The 20,844-nt window shown below is 29.3% G+C and overlaps 3 protein-coding genes across 3 annotated transcripts in view; all 3 read left to right on the top strand.

The window, feature by feature from the left end:
* Positions 1–676: 676 nt before the first annotated feature.
* On the top strand, positions 677–1,552 carry HELRODRAFT_171748 (hypothetical protein; the record flags this gene model as incomplete). Its single annotated transcript, XM_009018427.1, has 1 exon — positions 677–1,552. The coding sequence occupies one exon, from the start codon at positions 677–679 to the stop codon at positions 1,550–1,552; it is 876 nt and encodes a 291-aa protein (XP_009016675.1).
* A 2,143-nt stretch (positions 1,553–3,695) lies between these two features.
* HELRODRAFT_186957 (hypothetical protein) lies at positions 3,696–12,724 on the top strand. The gene is made up of 8 exons (XM_009018426.1): positions 3,696–3,764; positions 3,873–3,989; positions 6,654–6,920; positions 7,983–8,143; positions 9,122–9,205; positions 10,148–10,322; positions 11,604–11,803; positions 12,212–12,724. The coding sequence occupies exons 2-8, from the start codon at positions 3,878–3,880 to the stop codon at positions 12,302–12,304; spliced, it is 1,092 nt and encodes a 363-aa protein (XP_009016674.1). The 5' UTR covers positions 3,696–3,764; positions 3,873–3,877; the 3' UTR covers positions 12,305–12,724.
* Positions 12,725–14,982: 2,258 nt separating this feature from the next.
* HELRODRAFT_171746 (hypothetical protein) overlaps positions 14,983–20,844 on the top strand; it is a gene marked incomplete at both ends in the record, with an annotated part of 6,890 nt that continues 1,028 nt past the window's right edge. The window contains 4 exons of the mRNA XM_009018425.1: positions 14,983–15,028; positions 15,182–15,294; positions 17,328–17,466; positions 17,836–18,093. Coding sequence (XP_009016673.1) covers positions 14,983–15,028; positions 15,182–15,294; positions 17,328–17,466; positions 17,836–18,093 — 556 coding nt within the window. The remainder of the gene's footprint in view (positions 15,029–15,181; positions 15,295–17,327; positions 17,467–17,835; positions 18,094–20,844) is intronic.

Here is a 20,844-nt window from a genome sequence, read left to right as displayed (position 1 = left end):
AAGAAAAGTAGAGTGTTTAGAAAATAGTAGATATTTATAATTAATCAATTCAGATTCATAGATAGAATAAAGAAAGTTAGATGGATTTAACCTATAGGCTTTCTCCAATCTTCTAACACTTTTCTTGGCTACTACACAAGCATAATCAAACCAAGGAGCCTTACGAGAATAGAGCCTATAAGTAAAAGATGTAAAATGGTAAAAAAATTTTATGATAGCATAAAATGGTAACGAAGATTAAAAAAGATAAAATAAAAAAATAAATTAAATAAGATGAAATAAAAGAATATAGACTCTACGTATTTATATCTCTATTATTATATAATTGCATGATATTATTAATATAGCACATGTGTCTTACTTTATTTTTATATTTATAAATATATAATATATATATATATAACCCCCGACGTAAATATATATTTATATTTGCATATTGTGGCATATTGTGGCATATTGAACCATGTTGTCGGGGGTACGTTGAACCATGGTTCAACCTGCCTCTGACATCAATGCAACACGATATGTGATGATTGTACTTATTCTACTTCAAAATTATTCTGTTTTTTTGGTTTTATTTTTATGGCAATTGTATTTTTAAAAGTTTGAAGGGCATTAACGATAACGTCAACAACTGAAACATTGTTTTTTAAACAAGATTTATCACTAACTCAATATGGTCAGATCTCAACAGCGAACTACAAACAGAGGTAGCACTTCTTCAGATATGATGCTAGTTGCTGTGAAAGAAGTATTAGATGGTAAAACGAGTCTCCGTGCTATTAGCCGCAAACATAACATTGACCACGCGACGTTGATAAGATATTGCAAAAAATACAATAATGCACTGAATTCTGCATTGTCAACATTTAGAGTTGGTTATAGTCAGTTAAGAAAGGTGTTTACTGATGACGAAGAATGCTTATTAGAGAAATATATTAAGAAAGCTGCCGCGTTGTACTATGGTTTGAATCCAAGAGAAGTCCGCATATTGGCATATCAATTTGCAACCACAAATGACAAGGTCGTTTCAAGAAATTGGAAAATAGATGAAAAAGCTGGGGCTGATTGGTTTAGTGCATTTATAAAAAGACACCCACACCTCTCAATCAGAGTACCTGAATCGACATGTAGAGACCAGCAGAAATCTAACGTCACGCCGGAAATGATCAGGCCATTCAAAAAAACTGGACCGCGAAAGACAAGTACAGGAAATCGAAAAAAAGGCAAAACTCAGATTTTGACAGATACACCAGTGAAAGCAGAGCTGGAAGCTTGTCAACAAGCTCGTGAATCAAAAACCATCAATAAAAAGAGAAAGAAGATTTTATTTGACCGTAATCAGCAGATTTCAAGAAAGACGAATAAAGTGTCGGAAAAGCAAAAGAAAAGTAAGAATAACATTCCTATAATCACGAGTGACGACAACACACCTTGTCATCTCTGTGGCATACTGGCCAATGTACCTCCATTTGAAAATTTAAAGGAATGTCCGTCCTGTAAAGAATGGTTTCATGAACGCTGTTGCCTAGAGGACTCTAATTTGTGTTAGGCTCATGTCTTGGCTAATTGTAGTTTTGTGTCCTTGTCATTATTCAAAAAATCAATTTGATTTAAGTAGCATATTTACATATTTTAAAAATATTTACAGATTTGAAAATATTTCACTGAAAACAATAAAATTTATTATCAAAATGTGTTAAACAATATTGGTTCAACGTACCCCGGCGTTTTGTTCAACTTACCCCGCTAACGGGGTAAGTTGAACCACACGACAGGCTTACTAATAAATCTTTTTAATGTCATAGATACTTGTTAGAAGTCAATAGAATTTTTGCTATGCGTAAAGGACATAATTTTACATAATAATAACCTACATCAAAAAGTTTTAATGCATTAATATATGTCCGACAAGTTAAATTATGAAAATTGGTTCAATGTGCCCCGGTCTCCCCTACATGTTTTATTCCATTAGTTAATTTTATTTTGTCTATTGATTACAAACACTGTCATGCAATGTTTCTGCTGGTTTTTTAATTACATATGAATTTGATAGTAAAGTTTGCATTGTATTTCCATTATTTAAGACTATTATAAACACTCTCATGAAATATCTCTGTTAATTTTTCAATTACAAATGAATTTGATAGTAAAATTTGTTATCCTACTTTTTTGAAAGTAATAATAACAATAACCAAAAAAGTATTTGTTATTCAATGTATTGTTTAGGATAATATATATGTGGGATGAAAGTCATGCATGATATGAAAGACTGGATGAGTGGATTAGATGTTTAAATTCTAAAACTCAAATTAAAGTAATGAATAGATAAATATTGCAAAAAGACAAACTAATTGTTCTTGGAGAGAGCAGTCAAATTGGCAGACAATTTTTAAACAGTTGTTAAAAATGTAGAATATGTTGATGTTGTAATCGTTGCTCGTTGGCACTCGTGACGATGTGGATGATGCTAGTGTTTATGCAAGTTAGAGACGATCTATGGCCTTTGGCCACCATGTACTTTTTCCCTTTTTTTTGTCAAAGTCGAAGTGTTTTGGTTATCGTTCTTCTAAGTTTTGAGCGATGTGCATGTGAGTTTGCAGTCTAATAATACTTCAATTGCAATTCACCACACTGTTGGTTAACCGTTAATTAATTAAACGTATTGATATCCGTAGTGGCGTATCAGAAAATCAATAAACAAACCCATATTATCTTATATTTTTACTTAAATATTTTTTGAAAATGATTACTGTTTAAAAATGACTATTGTTTATAATTTTAACTATATACACTGCATCCAAACTGCTTTCAAACGAGCACAATGCTTTGATCAAATATTATCGAATCAGAAGATACATCGTTTTTTAATTCTTTCCTTGAGCATCCAACTTCCATCAATGCTGTTTTATATGCAATAGCCCAAGCCCATATATAATTTTGCATATGATCCAAACCGCCATTTTACCGCAACCAGGCTTTTCAATCATTTTTAGCCAACCTGGCTTAAAGGTTGACTCGGTAGTGTTTGTGTCTTTTTAATTGTATTTTGTTATTGTTTAAGAGCTCTCTGCACCAATTTTTAAAAATGCGTGACGTCAATGCTGGTCTCGCTTTTAGTAGAGTTTATAGTGTAAAGTGTACGGTTGGGCAATACCTTGTCATTATGGTAAAGGTCAATTACACTCTTCCAAAGTTCAAAGGATTCAACAGAGCCCACAAACATCGTAAATGAATACGTGCTAAACGACGCATCACACACGAAGCATATGATAGGCGAGGATCTTTTTGTCACATTCGAACCCGCGAAACAGCACCAGGCGACCTTAAACAATAGACCATCACGCCGCCCAATGCCAGGGGAAGATCTGTCAAGCATAACGATCTCAAATCAGCGTGGCTATATGACACCAGAAAAATTTCGCAAATGCAGAAAATAAATTAGTTTAAAAATAATCAAAATGAATAAAAAATTAAAAAATAATATTCATTAAAAAACTATAAAATGTAAAAAATTGTAGCATTTGATGAATAAGTGTTCATGGAAAATAAAAAATGACATCAGAACCCATTGAATTATATAATTGCATGTCAGAACCTAAGTATATAAGGTATTATATATATCCATTTATACATCCATGGTAATGCTAGTATAAAATACCAGGTGTGTCTTTTGCTAAAATCTTTTTGTTTCGTGTTTGAGCAACTCTTCGTCAGGGGCAACTGCTTCAAATTAAATTGTTGTTTTCGCCACGTATACAGTTGTTGGTTCTTTTTGTATTAAAAATTAAATAAAATTTGTCAATTTTGCATTTATTTGGTTTAGTGTTTTGTTCCACTATTTATTGAATTTTTTAAATTAAAAATTTCAGAAAACATGTCGCGTTTTCATCCGTTTCTATCAGAAGATAAAAAGGTGGAGTTGAAAGCGGTGGCTGAAAGCATAGTCGTTAACGGCAAAGGAATTCTTGCTGCTGACGAAAGCACGGGTAAGAAATTACTTACTGTGTGATATTAGTAGTAGTCTTCGACAACAAAGCATGGCGAACTCGTTACTTTCTTATTAAAATTAATTTTTTGTTTGTTTTGTGTCTTCTGTCTCACCCAATTGTTTGTTTGAACTTAATGAATTAAATGAAAAAATGTCAGGACCCGCAAATAGATGACATTGAGGCCGCCCCATTCCTTCCTTGTTTGGTTGGCACTTCCTTTTGAGTGTGTCTTCAAAAACAAATATTTGTGAAGTGTCAGTTCATCAAATGAAAATGTATATTTAATAAGATAAAGTAATCGAATTATCAATTTAAAAAAGTTATATATTAAATGCAAATTGGAATTATTGCATGGGCATTACCTCCCATTGATATTTGTAAGTCACATTTTTGTCTGAAAGTGGGAGAATAATTTAATAATAATGTATTATAATTATGTATAATAAATTTTAATAGTTTAAAAAACCAGGGAACTTTTATTAAAATACAATTTTGATATTAAAAATTTTAGTTATTGACTGCAAGTGTTGTTTTAGATTATTTTATATGATACATAAGCATGTATTGTATGATTATATATTCATTATGATTATAACATGCCTAAAAAGCTCATAACTGTACATACAAAAAAGTGATTCATGAATATTAATGTCATAGGCTTAGGAGATAGTGAAGATTTCTAACCTATACTTATATATTCTATATTTATATTAAAGATTTTATATTATTTGTTAAAGAGCTTTATGTGAATAGAATTATATAATTTCATTATAAAACTTTACAGGAAATTAAAGGACTTTTGGTTTTAAATTTGTGGCAGATTAAGATAAAATTCTGAAACTAAAGTTTAATGTTAAAATTAAAAAAACTACTAAACAACTTTACAATAATAAGTGGGTGACTCTAAAAAGAGGATAATGAAAATAACAAAATCAATATTTAAAAAAAATGTTATGGACTCTCTTAAACCTACAAAGCAAGGTGAATGGTTGACTTTAGAGGGGACCAGACTAGTTATTTTTTCTTCAAATCAGCAAACTTTTTTATAGAAAAAGGTGTATTAGTAATAAATATTGTTTAAAAGTTTGCAAAACAATCAAAATTCATGGAGATACAGGATAAGAAAATTTTAAATATTTAAATAATTTTGGATCAATGAACATCAACAAAAAATCTAAAACTAGCATGAATATAGTTGAAATGAGAAAAAAATATTTTAAACAAAAAAAACCAAATTCTCACCAATACAGCGTTTATACATGCCATCAATCACACACGTGTTGTCAATTGTATGTGGGCTGCACAGAGACAAAATCGGTGTCTTAAGTGTTAGATTCAAATGCCACAACTCAAACCCTAACACAACATTTTTTGTATCTTTTTAATAAGAGTTTTGTTTTAAAAATAAAGTTGAAAATAAATTGGTTGTGATTGTCGAAAATTTGTAGAAACCTCTATGTCTACAAAACTTTCAGACAGAGTGTGTCTTTAACTTGCCCACCAGTCTATGCACAGCACACACATGCACTTGTAAACTAGGTAATATAAATAAAATTAATTTTTTAAATTGTTAATAGATCATCAAATACATTATTCATTCATTCATTTCATTTGGTTTCAATTTACATTATACTTGAATAAATAAACAAATAAATGTAAATATATTCAAAACAACACTTTTTTAAAAAAATTTATAAAAACCTGCATATTTCATGACAATGAGTTTCAGGTGCAAGTGATAAATAATTGAAATGTCAAACAAAACCACTTGATGCTTATTCTTATTGAAACTTTTGAATTGCTATAATTCAACATTGGCCTCTTCTTATACTTATATTCAATCATGAAAATATTGTAAGTAGTTTAGCAGCTAAATTTTTTGAATGAACTTAGTCAAGGAAATATTAGTAATCATAAAGTACAAACACAATACTGCTCACTAAAATACAAATTCTCTTTCCCCATTAAATGCTAGAAATTTAAATGTAATAAAATGTCAAAAATCAATGTATTTATGATGGGAAAAGAAAATTTTATGCAATATTCATGGGCTGAACTGGCTGGTTACATGCAATTAATGATTTGTTTTATAGAATGTTGCACTGCAATATTCAACTTAATTTCTTACTCAGTTCATTGCCATCCAAGCGTCATTACATTTTGAAATAGACCTTATAATCAACATAGTCATTGTCCAGTAGAAACATTTTATATTCCCAACTCATTTTATCACTGATCAAAAACTGCCATCACTCCAGATTTCTTCCATTTTTAAAATCCCAAATCTATTGAAACAATTTAATACTTTATTTTTTTTTATTATAAATACAACCCTTTCAGAATCAACAATTGCTGAACTGAACTACCACATTTTGCCATTCAAACTAAACCCAACCTGATAAAATTGAATAAAATGCGTATTTTATATAAAAAATCTTTTTGCTTTTTGCTTATATCTAATTCACATAAAAGCGGTTTAAAATGCAAGAAATATTAAAAACTTTTGAGTATATTATGAAAAAATGTTTATTGCTTATGTAGATGTAATTTTAGAAGTTTATAAAAGGAAAAGTGTTTGCTTTTTAATGTAATAGATTATTCAGTTTTGTTAATATAATTTGCATGGATTTTTTTCAAACTTTTTAAAAAATTTATTCTTAGGCACTATTGGTAAAAGATTTGACAAGATAAATCTTGAAAACACAGAAGAAAATAGAAGGCAATACAGGAAGTTATTATTTTCTACTGACGCATCATTTGCTGAGCACATTAGTGGGGTTATCCTATTTCATGAAACGTTTTACCAAAAAAATGATGATGGCACTCCATTAATTAAGTTACTTCAGGACAAAGGAATCATTCCTGGCATTAAAGTTGACAAAGGTACTGTTATCTTGGCGGGCACAGATGAAGAAACAACGACTCAAGGTTTAAAAAATACTTTTTCTGTTTGATTTGATTTTATTTAAGATTCAAACTTTGATATTGGCCTTACCGATGTCAAGTGCAATGAATAATTTTTTTTTTTGTCACAGTATTCAAACATTACACATTTCTCTTTACTAATCATATTTGTAAATGCAGGTGAGATTGTTTGCCCAAAAATGAATGTCTAGGAAGAACTGTGAAACAGTAGGCAGCTGGCGTTTATAATATTATCATAGTTTTATACAAGATTATGTAAAAGGCAAGATAATTTTGTAAAGTAAGGAATATAAGAGTAGAAGGAAAATAAAAAACCAAACCCAACCAGATAAAATCGAATAAAAAGCATATTTTATATAAAATATCTTTTTGCTTATATCAAATTGCAAGGAATATTAAAAAATAATTATATGCATGTCTACTCAAATAAAGAGTTATGAAAATGAAAATAGGTGATAAGATAAAAAATTTTGTTGCCAATGTGTACCACCTAATTTTGCATTTTGAAAGGGTTTACAATGTGTTACTTGTGTTGGCTGACGTCATTACATTGAATAAATGACAAATTTTTTGTAAAAACTCACAGTTTTTGTTTAATCTTATAATAAAAATTATTAATTTGGTATGTTTTTCACAACAACAAAATTTGATATGAGCATCTTTATTACAGCTTAAATTGTTCATCTGGGACCTCTGCATGATTGCAAACCAGATCACAATATGCTGTGAAGTTGCCTAGTGCTTGTTTTGCAGTGCTTGCAGTGACTGGGTTTGATTATAAGAAAAAGATATCACATGCTTCGTATGTGATGCATTGTTTAACATATGCAACATATACGTTGTTTTTGTGTTGTTGGTCCTCTGAACTTAGGAAGACTGTAATAGACCTTTAACTTTTTTGCCTATTCAATAACGAACATTTCTTTGTTGGTTTAGTGGAAACTGAGGTTCCAAAGTTGTTAGCAAGATGTTGTACTAAGACATCAAAAAAAGATATGTTGTGTGTTTGAGCCTATTACTGCATCCTTTGACTTGTTTTTGCATTTAACCACATTTTTATAATAGGATTAGATGGCTTGGGTGAAAGATGTGCCCAATACTACAAGGATGGAGCCAGGTTTGCTAAATGGAGATGTGTTTTGAAAATATCTGAATATACTCCATCCTACCTGGCGCTCATTGAAAATGCCAACGTGTTAGCAAGATATGCTAGCATATGCCAGCAAGTTTGTTTTTCAGCTTATTACACTGAGTTTTTGTTATTTCATTTTAATCTGAAACATAATATAAAAGTGGCACTTCAAGTCCACAAAATGTAGAAGCCAGTCATATTGTGACTGAATGTTTGTTTGTCATGGCAAAATTCGTGATAAAGATGAAACATTTGAAAGATGCAGTGTGGTTATTTTGATACATTTTTAAAAAATGTTCAACTGATAACAAAATGATTATAGTAGCTAGTGCAAATGTGATCTAAAAATTTATAGAAAAACTGGAGTTATAACAAAATTTCTTACATATATTTCAAGTTCTAATCCAACTTCAGTTATGTATGAAGGAATGAATTTTATTTAGTGTATATTGGAGTAACTAAATTTGTTTGTTTTAACAGTTTGATTTTATTAAGTTTTGTTCTTTTTATTTTAAATTCCAATTAAAAATTTAATTTGTTGAATATTTATTGAATTAAATGTAGTTAGCAAATGCTAAATTTAATTTTACGAAAGATGAAAATTTAAAGTTTTCCTTATTGATTTTTCTTAATTTTAACTAAATAAAATAAAAAATAAAAAATCGCAATAAATTGGGGAAAATGTTAAAAAGTGAAATAAATCTATCTTCAAAATTTCGTAATTAAAATTTCGCCAATCGGTACCATAAATTCCATAAATTTGTCATTTAGATAATGTTTAGTAGATTTTTTTAAATAAAATTTGCAAAACGATAATGCAGGTTTCAATTTTTTGAAATATTTGGCTCTGATTAAAAAATATGCTCTTAAATTAAAATAATGCAAATGTAGTCTGAAAAATACGAAATCAATTTTCAATAATATGAACTTTTATTTTTTTTATTTATAAAATGGAAATTGTTTTACACTTTATAATTAACATTATACTAGAGGTTTGAAGTTTCAATGATGATTAAGGTTTGCCGTTTGTTATTGGATTTTAATGACAAAAAAAAATCAATCGTTAATTTAGAATGGATTGGTACCAATCGTTGAACCTGAAGTACTCCCTGATGGTGACCATGACCTTGAAACTTGCCAGAGAGTGACTGAACAGGTGCTCTTTCGTTCATTTTTTAACATTTTAGGCATTTGGCTAGTTGACACTTTAAATACATTTTTATAAATTTGAATCTGCCTGATTAAGAAATTTGTTTAAAAAAAGCAACTACTTGCCTATCATGATGAGCGTTGATAAATGGAATCCACTCGTTAAAAGCTTTATTTTTGTTCAAGGCAAAAATGTTTTTCTCTATTGCTTTTGCTGACTTTTAAGTTAAGATTTAAAGGAAAATAACAAATTTAACAAGTTTATTTCAGTTTATTAGAAAATTCTAAAAAGTGATACAGATAAAAAAAAGAAAGTTATCAATAAAAAATTTAATAACAATTAATTTTTTTTTTTTGTTTAAAAAAAACTTTTTATTTAAATTTATCTCTTAAAATTGTTAATAAACTTTGCAGAGTTTGCATTTAGAAAACTACTCATGCTTGGATCATTGCTGAAAATTTGTTAAAATAGAATTTGGTTGATAAAATTAGGGCAAAGTTATTTTTGATAGAAATTGGCAAATTTGTTATCAATTAATAAATGATCCTCTTTAATCTTTTAATGAACGTTGGGGAGACGTCGTCCATCTTTTTTTAGCATGATTTATTAGAAGCATGAAGTTACAAGGGATTTCAGGCAGATGTGGAGTCAGAGTTGAATAAACACGTTGAAGTGTTAAATAAATTATTCATGAATTATATTTGTGTTAAGGTCTTATATTGATATTTATAAGGTAAACCTGTCAAGGTGACGTGTACAAAGAGAATGAATGCCCAATTATCAAAAAAATATAGATACTCAATTCAGACATTAGTAGATGCTTTGTTGATGCAAGGTATAAAGTTGTGTTGAAAAATGTTGTTACAAGAAAAGTTTTTGCCGATATAAAACGCTAATGATAAAGTTCTGATTTATGTTTAAATTATTTAGAGTATTTTAATCATGCAGGTGTTATCCTTTGTCTACAAAGCTTTGGCTGACCACCACGTTTATCTGGAAGGTACTCTTCTCAAGCCAAACATGGTTACTGCTGGTCAGAACTCCAAACGATTGTTTTCACCAGAACAGGTTGGTCATGCAACCACTGAAGCTCTAAGGAGGACCGTTCCTGCTGCTGTTCCCGGTTTATTATTTTACATATTTAGCTTTTAGTTTCAGTTTTTTTCTAATTTCCATAGTTGCTATCCCATTTTTGTGAAACATTTGTGGATTTTATTTAAAAAAGTATTTATTTTTATTATTATTATTATTATTATTACTATTATTGTAATTATTGAAGTTTTCTATGCCATTATACGATTTTTTTTTAGTTTTTTTAAAATTATTCAAACACTGCCAATGCTATTATATTTTTATAGCTTTATGTGCCAGTTTTTATGGTTTTTGAATGTTATTACAGCTGTATGCAATTCTTTGTCTGGTTAATTTTGAAAAGTGTGAATCTCTGTGCGTTTTTATATTATCTTGAAATTAACAATTTACTATTTATATCCAATCATTAGCATAATAATACTAATAGAAAACTTCCTGAAAGCAACTTCCTGAATTCTTTTTGTTTGTTTGTTTATTTATTTATTTTTTTGTACTTTTTTAATAGTTTTACAGATATTTATTACTTAATTGCCATAATTGTTATTATCTAATTTTAACAAAAATTTAAATCATTAATTCCATTTTTAATGTTTTTAAATAAAAAATAATAATTATTATCATAATGGGATAATAATTAATGGTTAATAATATTCATCTTTATTTTTATAATGTGAATGGAAGCAGTTTTCAGACGCCATGGACGTATGATCCATTAGACAATTCTTTACACTTATAATAAAATCAGCAACCAAATTTTCATATTTTATTGTTGCAACAACACAATACAATTTCGTGACGTGATTTCACTAGATAAAATCATTCACAAACATATTTCTGCATCTTTTTTATTACCAAAAACAACATCCGCTTACATGTATATAAGTTTATCTTTTAAAAGTTTGCATTTTAATTTCTCATTCCCATTGGCAGCTGCTGGAAACGGCAGTGGGAGCGACATAACTTTCTTAAATTTATTTTATTGCCTTAAATCATGACAAAACGCTTTCTTAGATGAACATCCAAAGTTAATGACCTTGAATTCAATAGTTGAGTGGTCAGTATTTACTGGTGTTGCTAATAATGTTTATTGAGATTACCAAATAATAATAATGAGGTTTATTAATAATAATGTTTTTTGAGGTTTCATAGATGTTTGCTAACTTACCATTTCTGAATTTTGTTGCGGCAAAAATCTCTTTCAGAATATTCAAAAAATTTTTTTATTTTGTCATTATTTCTTTTATATACACATATTTTATTAATGCTGTTAAATTCATTCATATATATTTTATAAATGGATAAATTCCTTCAGGCGTTGTATTTTTGTCCGGTGGTCAGTCAGAAGAGGAGGCAACTTTAAATTTAAATGCCATTAACAAAGCACATGGTAAAAAACCTTGGGCTTTGTCTTTTAGCTATGGAAGGGCTCTCCAGGCATCAGTTCTTAAAGCCTGGCAAGGAAAACAAGAAAATGTGAATGTTGCTCAAAAGGAATTTTTAGCAAGAGCAAAGGTTAGTTAATTTTAGTAAAAAATGAAAGATTTATTCTATTCAAACGGACTTGTCTCCTCGTACTAATTTTAACTTGACGATGATTATTTATGGTTTTAAGTCATCTTGTTATAACAATCCCCATGAAATTGTTTTTAACCTCACCAGGGGTACGTTGTTTTTATGATTTTCCCTTGTGGCGTGATGGTTCAATAACCACAGTACCCGATCCTGCATTGCACTGACCTGGTTCGAATACTGCGAATTGTTTTTTTGCACCTCTGCATGGATGTGCTTGTAAGTTCCGTAGAAGATTACGAAAGTGGCAGTACATAAATTACGATGTCTGATTGGAACAATTAAGGAATTAAGAATTAATGATTGAAAGAATAAATGAGTATTTACTCATTATTGTATGAACATCACTAGGTAAATGGATTGGCCAGTCAAGGCAAATATGAAGGAGGAGTCTGTGGAGTTGCTGGTGATCAATCATTGTTTGTGGCGAAGCACGCTTATTAAATGAATCATTTTAAAATTAGTTAAGTTTGAAATTTAATAGAACAAATTTTGTGTTAACATTTGGACTGTCTTGATCATTTTAGTTGCTTGTCAATTTAAGCATTCCAATTTAAGGGATATTGATACGTTTGCATGAAAATGCGTAATAAATGTTGGTATTGTTATAACCGCGTGAATGATAGAATAGCGCTATATTTGTTTTTTTAATTATCATTTATCTATACTATATTTGTGATCTTTGGGAAGGCTGTAAATTTGTGTGTATGCTAACTCAGCTAAAAATACGACGTGCATAGCCTGGCTAAGGCAGTTGATGTAAAAGTGAGGTTCGATACGAAGTCGTTAATGTGGTTTATGTAGTTATTTGGACTAGTGTGTTGTTTCTACTGCTATTTAAATAAACATTCAACAAAGTCTGCGTTTGAAGTAGTTGTGTTCATCTATCGGAAATCTTGGACCTAGAGATAAACGAACTCTTGACTATCGTTGGAAGCAACAACACGGTGTTGGAGATATAGAGATTATTGAAGCAATAACATCGGTGTTGGTAGTTACGAGGTCAAGGAGATGCAACAAAATATTACATTGGTTAACAATGGTTTTTTTCGATATAAAAAAAACATTCAGTTATCAATAATAGCTTTTTATAGTAATTTTTCTCAGTTACAACAAAAGGAACGCCTGGTTATAATTTCATTAATCTCTTTAAATCTGCAATTTTCAACCTTAGTAATCTCATTTTAAATATTCTTGCGCTAGAGTTTTGCTTTAGCTTACTCTGGAATTCTTTGCTGATTTCTTTCAGCCCAACCGCTTGCGAAATTTAAGACGAACCTCACTTCTACGTCAATTTATTGGAATGCCGCTCTAGTGACATTTTGATGAATCATTTAATCAATCAATAAATGGGCTTTTGAAGCTGATGTCGTCCACTTTTCGGTTTCCAAAATCTTTATATTTTATTAGGTTCAATTTTTACACACCGGTCCACACGTCCTTTTTTCGATGAGCCTTTTGACTTCTCCGGTTTCTCTTTCTCAATAGAACAGTTTTAATGTGCTTATCATTACGTACAAAAAGCTATAGTTTTCTTAGACTTTTTTTACACTTTTTTGTTTTCATTCCAAACTGGTTTCTTACGATTTTATTTCTCACTTTCCGTTTCCAAATGCTGTTTCTAAATTATTTGCGACAATTTCCTGTAGCATTCACATCTTTAAATCTGCTTTTTTCTCATATCTTTATTAGAACCTAACTTTACGTAAAATTTTACACAAAATTTTGATTCAGTCGCTAAAATTGACTAATTTATAAAAAAAATGCACATTCTTGCTTCTTAAACAATACGCACACAAGTTGTTTTAAACGGCTTTGGTAATAAAATTATTAACTTGAAAAACTTCTTCGTGACTGTTCTATTAATTTGCTGAAATTATATTGCTAACTGAATCGGAGCTCAACTATTCTCGAAAATTTCAATAAAGATATGATTGGATGATACCTGTATCCTAGGGAAATTTCTCAAATAATTGTTTTCAGAGACAATTGTTTTCAAAGTTTTTTGAATACTTTTCCAATTCTAATGATGTTGATAGCATTATTAAGATATGATGTCATCGAATTCTTAACGTTTTAATCAGAATGAACTAATGTCCATATATTTAATTAACGATCTTAACTTATCAAAAGCTTTTCAATTACTAGCATGTAACATGAGCGTTAAAAGTGCGTTATATTCACAGTTACTTAACATTTTTCATTCTATTTATTAACAAAAACAAATTAAAAGATTTCTTTGAAGTATCAAATCTATTAAGATCCACGTTGGTGAAAATTTTTATAATTGTATACAAATTTTTGTCAGCTTTTAAAAAATTTAATTGACATAATATTTTCTTTAGATTTTATTAAAAGTAGATAAATCACTAAGTCACTGTCAAAAATTATTTACAATACATTTATTTTTCTTGATTTCACTGTCGCAAACTGGTCAAAATTATGTCATCGAAATTTGTTGTTTTCAATGTTTCCATTTCAACGCTAAGAAGAGCAAGATCACCGAGTACATTTTGTCCCACTGATGCATTAGAAATAGACATAGATGAATTAGAAGAAAGAAAATTTAAAGAAAAAACAGATTCGATAAGGAGGTGATCAGAATAAGAAACAGAGCTAGCAGAGATATTTATAGGTATAGAAAAAGATGAAGCTATAATTAAATCAATAGTGTTGCCAGAAGTATGAGTAGGAAAAGAACAATATTGTGTTAAGTTAAAAAGAGACAAAATATAATTAAATCTACGAGTGTAAGAACAAGATGAGTTATTGAAGTGCCAGTTGAAGTTACCAGAGATATAGAAAGGAATAGAAAAAGAGTAGGGAAATTCAGCGAGTGAGTAAAATTCATCTAAAAATATAGAAAGAGAAGAAGGAGGAGGTCGATAGATTATAGCAATATAAAAAGATAGAGAAGAAGATTTAAGAGATACAAAAAGATATTCAAAAGAAGAAAAATTAAAGAAAGTATTAATGGAAGCAGTAAATAGAGATTTATAGAATAGACAGACACTCCCATAAGAAGAATGAGAAGATGAGAGAAGATCTTTTGGAGGTCTAGAGAGTTCAAGAAAGCTGTAACCATCAGGAGTAGCAAGAATATAGAGGGAGAGTGTGGCGTGATGGTCTTATGGTTAAGGTCGCCTGGTGCTGTTTCGCAGTCACCGGGTTCGAATATGACAAAAAGATCCCCGCCTATCACGTGCTTCGTGTGTGATGCGTCGTTTAGCACGTATTCATTTACGATGTTTGTGTGATTTGTTGAATCCTCTAAACTTTGGGATAGTGTAATTGACCTTTATTTTAAAGTCCTCGTGCCAGGTTTCAGTAAGACTAAAAAAAATCAGGCAGGAGGAAGAGATTATTTGCTGAATATAGAGCGATTATTTTTATTAATTGATCTTATGTTAATATTAAATAGTGAAAATGTAGAGGTAGGTTGGATATTGGTAATTTTAAATCTAGTTATATTATTTAAATTAATAGAATTATTATTCATGTCATTAGTATTAATTACATTAGAGTAGGATTTATTAGATTTATTATACTTCATTTATTTAATTATATATACCTAATATTTATTATAATTATTGTTACTGACTATATTTATTTTTTGTTAGTCGTATTGGAGTTAGATTTATTATTTTATTTATTAGCCCTAAGATTAAAGCATTGAATTATATAATTCCATGGATTAAAGTAAAAAATTCTCTACTACTTCTTCATTACTAACGAAATTGAGAGCGGATCTCAAAATCTGTTTGCAAAATTTAATGAAAAACGCCTCTGGACATTGCTAAAACGTTGCTTTAAATATAAATTGTTTTTATTTGCTTGATTGATTGGCTGATAAAAGTACAAAAAGTTTTTTGGCTTTCCAAACCAGACTTTTGTTACTTACCTGTCTTAAGTGAGTCGATCGAGTATTCACTAACGTTTGATTGTTTGAAGAACATTTTGGTCTCATGAGGAAAAAAAAAATTTACTTGAAGTAAGGCCCCTAAAAATGAATAACAATAATGAAAAATCTTAACGCGCTTTTTGGAAACATGATGATATTGGTGGAAATAAAACTTAAATCAGAAGACACACTTAATGGATTGGCTTTAAAATATGGATGCTCTGTTAGTTAGAATTTTTTTTGTTAATGTTATTAATTTATTATTAAATTAAAGCATTAATTGATTAATGTTAGAGTAAATTCAATCAATTTCGGCTCAGGTTTCACTTGCTATATAAGCCATAATTTTATTGCTTACGTTAGTTAAGTCAAGTGTAAAGTAAACTTAACAGTTACAGGTTATGCTGTTATGCCATAGTTATGTAAACAAACTGTAGTAAAGTAAGCTTAACAGTTACAAGTTATGCCATAGTTATGTTATAACTTATAAGTTATGCCATAAACATAAACAAGCCATAACTGTTATGGCTATATGACAAGACCAAAGATGAGCTTTATCTTTATTATCTATTTTATTTATGTAAATGTGGAAGCCCTTCCAATGATATGATTAAAAGTTAATTCGATAATTAAAGGTCAAAGGTCAAATGTTATTTTATTGACTTATTCCTTATGTAATCTTTTTATTAATGTAGTTGTTTAAATTAGAGTTAGTGTTTAAAATAGGTACATTCACGCATACATAGAATAACTTTACTATAGTATGCTGGCCCTTGAATTCACCTGCACATATTTTAAGTGTACATTATTCTTTAGTTAGTGTCTGGTGTCATTTTTAGGTTTCCATGAACAATTAATTATTCATCAAATTGTATAATTTTTATAGTTGATTAATAATTTTCAGTTTCATTTATTTCTTACAGAATTTATTTATTTTTAATATTTTTTAATTATTTCATTTCATGGATTTGCTTAATATTTCAGCATATTTAGTTTTTTTGTCTAGTGTCATAAAAATCTTTTTGATCAGAAGCCATTATCATTGACAGACCTCCCCTTGCAATCATTGAATTGCAAATAGAAATTGTTATTATTTTTATATATCATATTTTTTCATACAACAGCGTGTATCTTTATAATTATTATAGGTAGTGTGTAGTGCTATAGTTTAATTCCTTTGTCCATTATAATTTGTTTTAAATTACTTTTATGTGTAGGAGGAGCTTGTGTCTCTTCTAACAATAAACTGAAAACAAAATAATGCTGGAAAAACCCAGTACTGATCTTTGGTTTTGTTGCTTTCTATTTACTGGATTGTGTTGAGTTGTTTATTATCCTAAGTTTTTTTTCAGTTTGTCATGTTTGTTCATTTTCGTTGCTTAAATCATAAATCATTCAACGAATTTTGAAATTTAATTTATTTTTAAGTTAAGATGCATTGGTATTTTATATTTGATGTGTTAACAGCTATTTTGAGATTTAAGAACAGGCAGTTTTTAAAAACTCATTTCTAATTATAATGTTAAAAAACCATTTTTATTAACAATTTTTACAATCTTGTAACAGGTTACCGAAATAAAAAGAGTTAACAAATTGATTCGAGATCAAGATTTGTTTGCACGAGCTTTTGTCAAAATTCCTGTCATCAAACACAGCAGTGTTCATGAACTCATACTTCAAGAAATTTCAAAAGATCTTCCACAAAGTATGTTATGCTGCATATATTATCCGTTAGGTTTCAATCATCATTTTTATAAGTTTGAAAAATAATTATAATATATAACGGTATTTAATGGTGGTAGGGGCTATGTAATGTTTCAGAAATTAATTTCACTAGTTTTTGACAATTCAAGTATTCAATATAGCTTTTCCAGTAGTTTGTTTTATAAGTCTCTCATACACTGTACTGAAATTTTAGATGTGGCAATTCAATTTTTATTCACTTTAATTTAAAGCTTCTAACGACGTGTAAACTTGCGATTTTCTCTGTAGCATTTTGGTTATATTCAATTCTTTTTATTATATTTCATCTTTCCTCTTTTTCATTCATAAAGACAATTATTTTATATTACAGTCGATGAGGATGATGATAAAAGCGAATATGGATCTATAGATGATATGTCCAATCAACTTGACAATAATTTGGATGAAAACATTTCGACTACAAAGGAAAATTTGAAGTTCTTGTTAAATAGTAATTCTTGTTCATCTTATGAAGAACCAACAAAATTTGACAAAGCCAATGAGTATCTTGAATCATTTGATAAAAAAATTAATGCTTTTAAAGCAAATTATACTGTAAACCAGTTGGCAGATGCCGCTGGCATTCTAGGTCAGTTACTTAGTGAAAGAAAGACTGAACCTGAAATTTTACTTGACAATGATTCAATAAAATTTTCTTCCAGTGATAGCGCCATATTAAAACCTTTGTTGAATGATTTTGCACCCGGTCAACAACTGTTTCAAAATTGTAGCAAAACTGTTGTTAGAAATAATCACAAAAACTATTTTTTCAAGTTGTTATTGTTAATTATTTTAATCATTATTGTTGTACCAATATTTGTCACACTTATTTTTATATTTGTAAAATAAAAATTCCTATGTAAAGAACGACGCCTCTTCAAACAAACTCATGTAAAAATCTGCACAAAGAGTTACTTTTATAATTTGCATGTGCATAAATCATATACAATTTTGTCTCATTTAATTTTTATTTAATTTTGTTATTGTATTTAAACTTATAGTCACCCCAATATTTCATTTCCAAATTTTTTTAATAGTTATTATAGGGCCGCCAATTTCTAAAATATCCAAGCAGACTTTCTGGACTTTCTGCGAATAACTCTGTGATAAGGCGTAATCACGTAATATATGAATTTAATTGCCCCTTTGACGGCTGTGCACGTCAACATGACTCATATATCGGGATTACTACTACCTCATTGACTAGAAGGCTTACGATGCATAAACAGAGTGGTGCTATCAAATCTCATTTGGACTCAACACACTCAATCACTATTAGCCGTGAAATCCTCGACAGTAACACCAAGGTAATATACCAGAACAGCAACTACACGCATCTTACAACTGCAGAAGCAGTCCTAATTGACATCAATAAACCAAAAATAAATATACAACAAAAAAATGACAACCTCACTTCCAACCCGGCTCTTAACCAACGACGAAATCAAAGAAGTAATAAAAACTAGCATTGCAAATAGTAACAAAGAAGAATATGATGCTATCGATGAAGAAAAGGAGACCAAAGAAGATGACCGGCCAATAAAGAAACCTGACACCTAATTTCCATCTAAGTTTACTTTGACAAAATCAATCTCCATCTAAGTTCATTGTGACAAAGTCAATATTTCCCTATATAAACAACAGAAGTTTGTAGTTCGAAAAATCGAACTACAAACATATTAACGCCAAACATTTGGTAGAATTTATAGAATATTGTAAATATATATATATATATATATATATATATATATATATATATATATATATATATTAGATTATACAAAATCCAATAAATATATATTTATATAGCAGTATATAAAAACTGTGATAAAAATTAAAACAAAAATGTTAATAAATAAATAAAATAAAAGCCTCTGTGTCACTTCTTGTACGTAAAGTAGAATCTTTAGAGAATAAAAATATTTTACAAACCTGTTCAAATAGACTAAGTGAATATAGTGTAGAAAATTGGGACCCATAAATTATAATAAATTTGAAACAAATTATCAGGGTTAACGCCACTCATAAAAAGAAGAGTCGCGATCGTTACCGCTACTGCGGCTCTATCACTTTCACTACTAACTGACAAGTAATTTTTTGGTACTATCATATAAGTTTTCAGAACTATTTTTCACTTATTCCATTTTGATTGAAATTTTCTACTTTATTGTTAATGCATATATACATACATATATATATATATATATATATATATATATATATATATATATATATATATATCACTTATTTAAAATTGTAACATATAATGTTATATATATATATATATGACATATATATATTTTGATCGAATTTACTGGGTTGTTTCTTTTTCAAGACTTTCAAATTTTCTAATTAGTTTCTTTTTTTCCTAACCAAAAAATTGGAAAACTTGAAAAAGAAAAGAAACAAACAACCTGGCAAATTTGATCGAGTTCAACAAAATATGTATTCTAGAAAACAAACTGCCTAAAGCTTAAATACACACGCACACATATTATTATTGTTTTTTGGACTTTTAAATTATTAACACATATTAGATATAAGCACATGGATTTTAATCTACTCTCATTATTTAAATGTTATGTTATATAATTAAATTTAAATCGAATGCCTTGATGTCGATATCTATAAAACTGGTCATACACATTACCGTGTTTCCTCATATATAAGACATCCCTCAAATATAAGACCTAGCACGTTTTTTGTCTATTTTTCTAATATAAGCCCTTCCTCGAATATAAGCCCTCCCTCGATTATAATTTCTAGTACGAATCAGCTGACAACAACAAAAACTTCTGTCAAAACCACACCGGAAACGTCAACTGCTGCAAGATTTTTCGTTTTTCGAGGATTTTTCGTTTTTCGAACTGTTTTTCCTCCTTCAAGCATATCCTGAGGTTACAAAGCTGTCAAAGTAAGGGTTGTTTTTTCTATTTAAATAAACTATTTTGTAACATTTTGCCCATATTTAAGATGAGTGGCAAGAGGAAAAGTTACTCTGTCGAATACAAAAAAGGAATTGTGGAAGAATGCAGAGATCATAATATTACTGCATTTTGCAAAGAGAAGAAGTTGGACGTACGAATGGTTAGGAAATGGCGAGCACAGTATGATGATCTCAATCAAAAGGTTGAAGATGGGCAGGCAAAAAAAAGAAAATGTGGCTCTGGAAATCGTCCATTCTTTCCAGAGTTAGAAGACATCATCTTTGACTGGATTGCTGAGAAGAGAGAAAACCGTATGGTTGTGCGCAGAGCTGAGATTCAAGCTTTTGCTCTCGAGATGGCTCCTACACTTGACATCCCTCCTGAGGAGTTCAAAGCTTCAAAATGTTGGCTGG

The sequence above is a fragment of the Helobdella robusta genome, assembly GCF_000326865.2.
Source record: "Helobdella robusta unplaced genomic scaffold HELROscaffold_21, whole genome shotgun sequence".
NCBI lineage: Eukaryota > Metazoa > Annelida > Clitellata > Rhynchobdellida > Glossiphoniidae > Helobdella > Helobdella robusta.
Note: the sequence above shows the minus strand (reverse complement) of the source record. Positions and strands in the feature narration are given on the sequence as shown.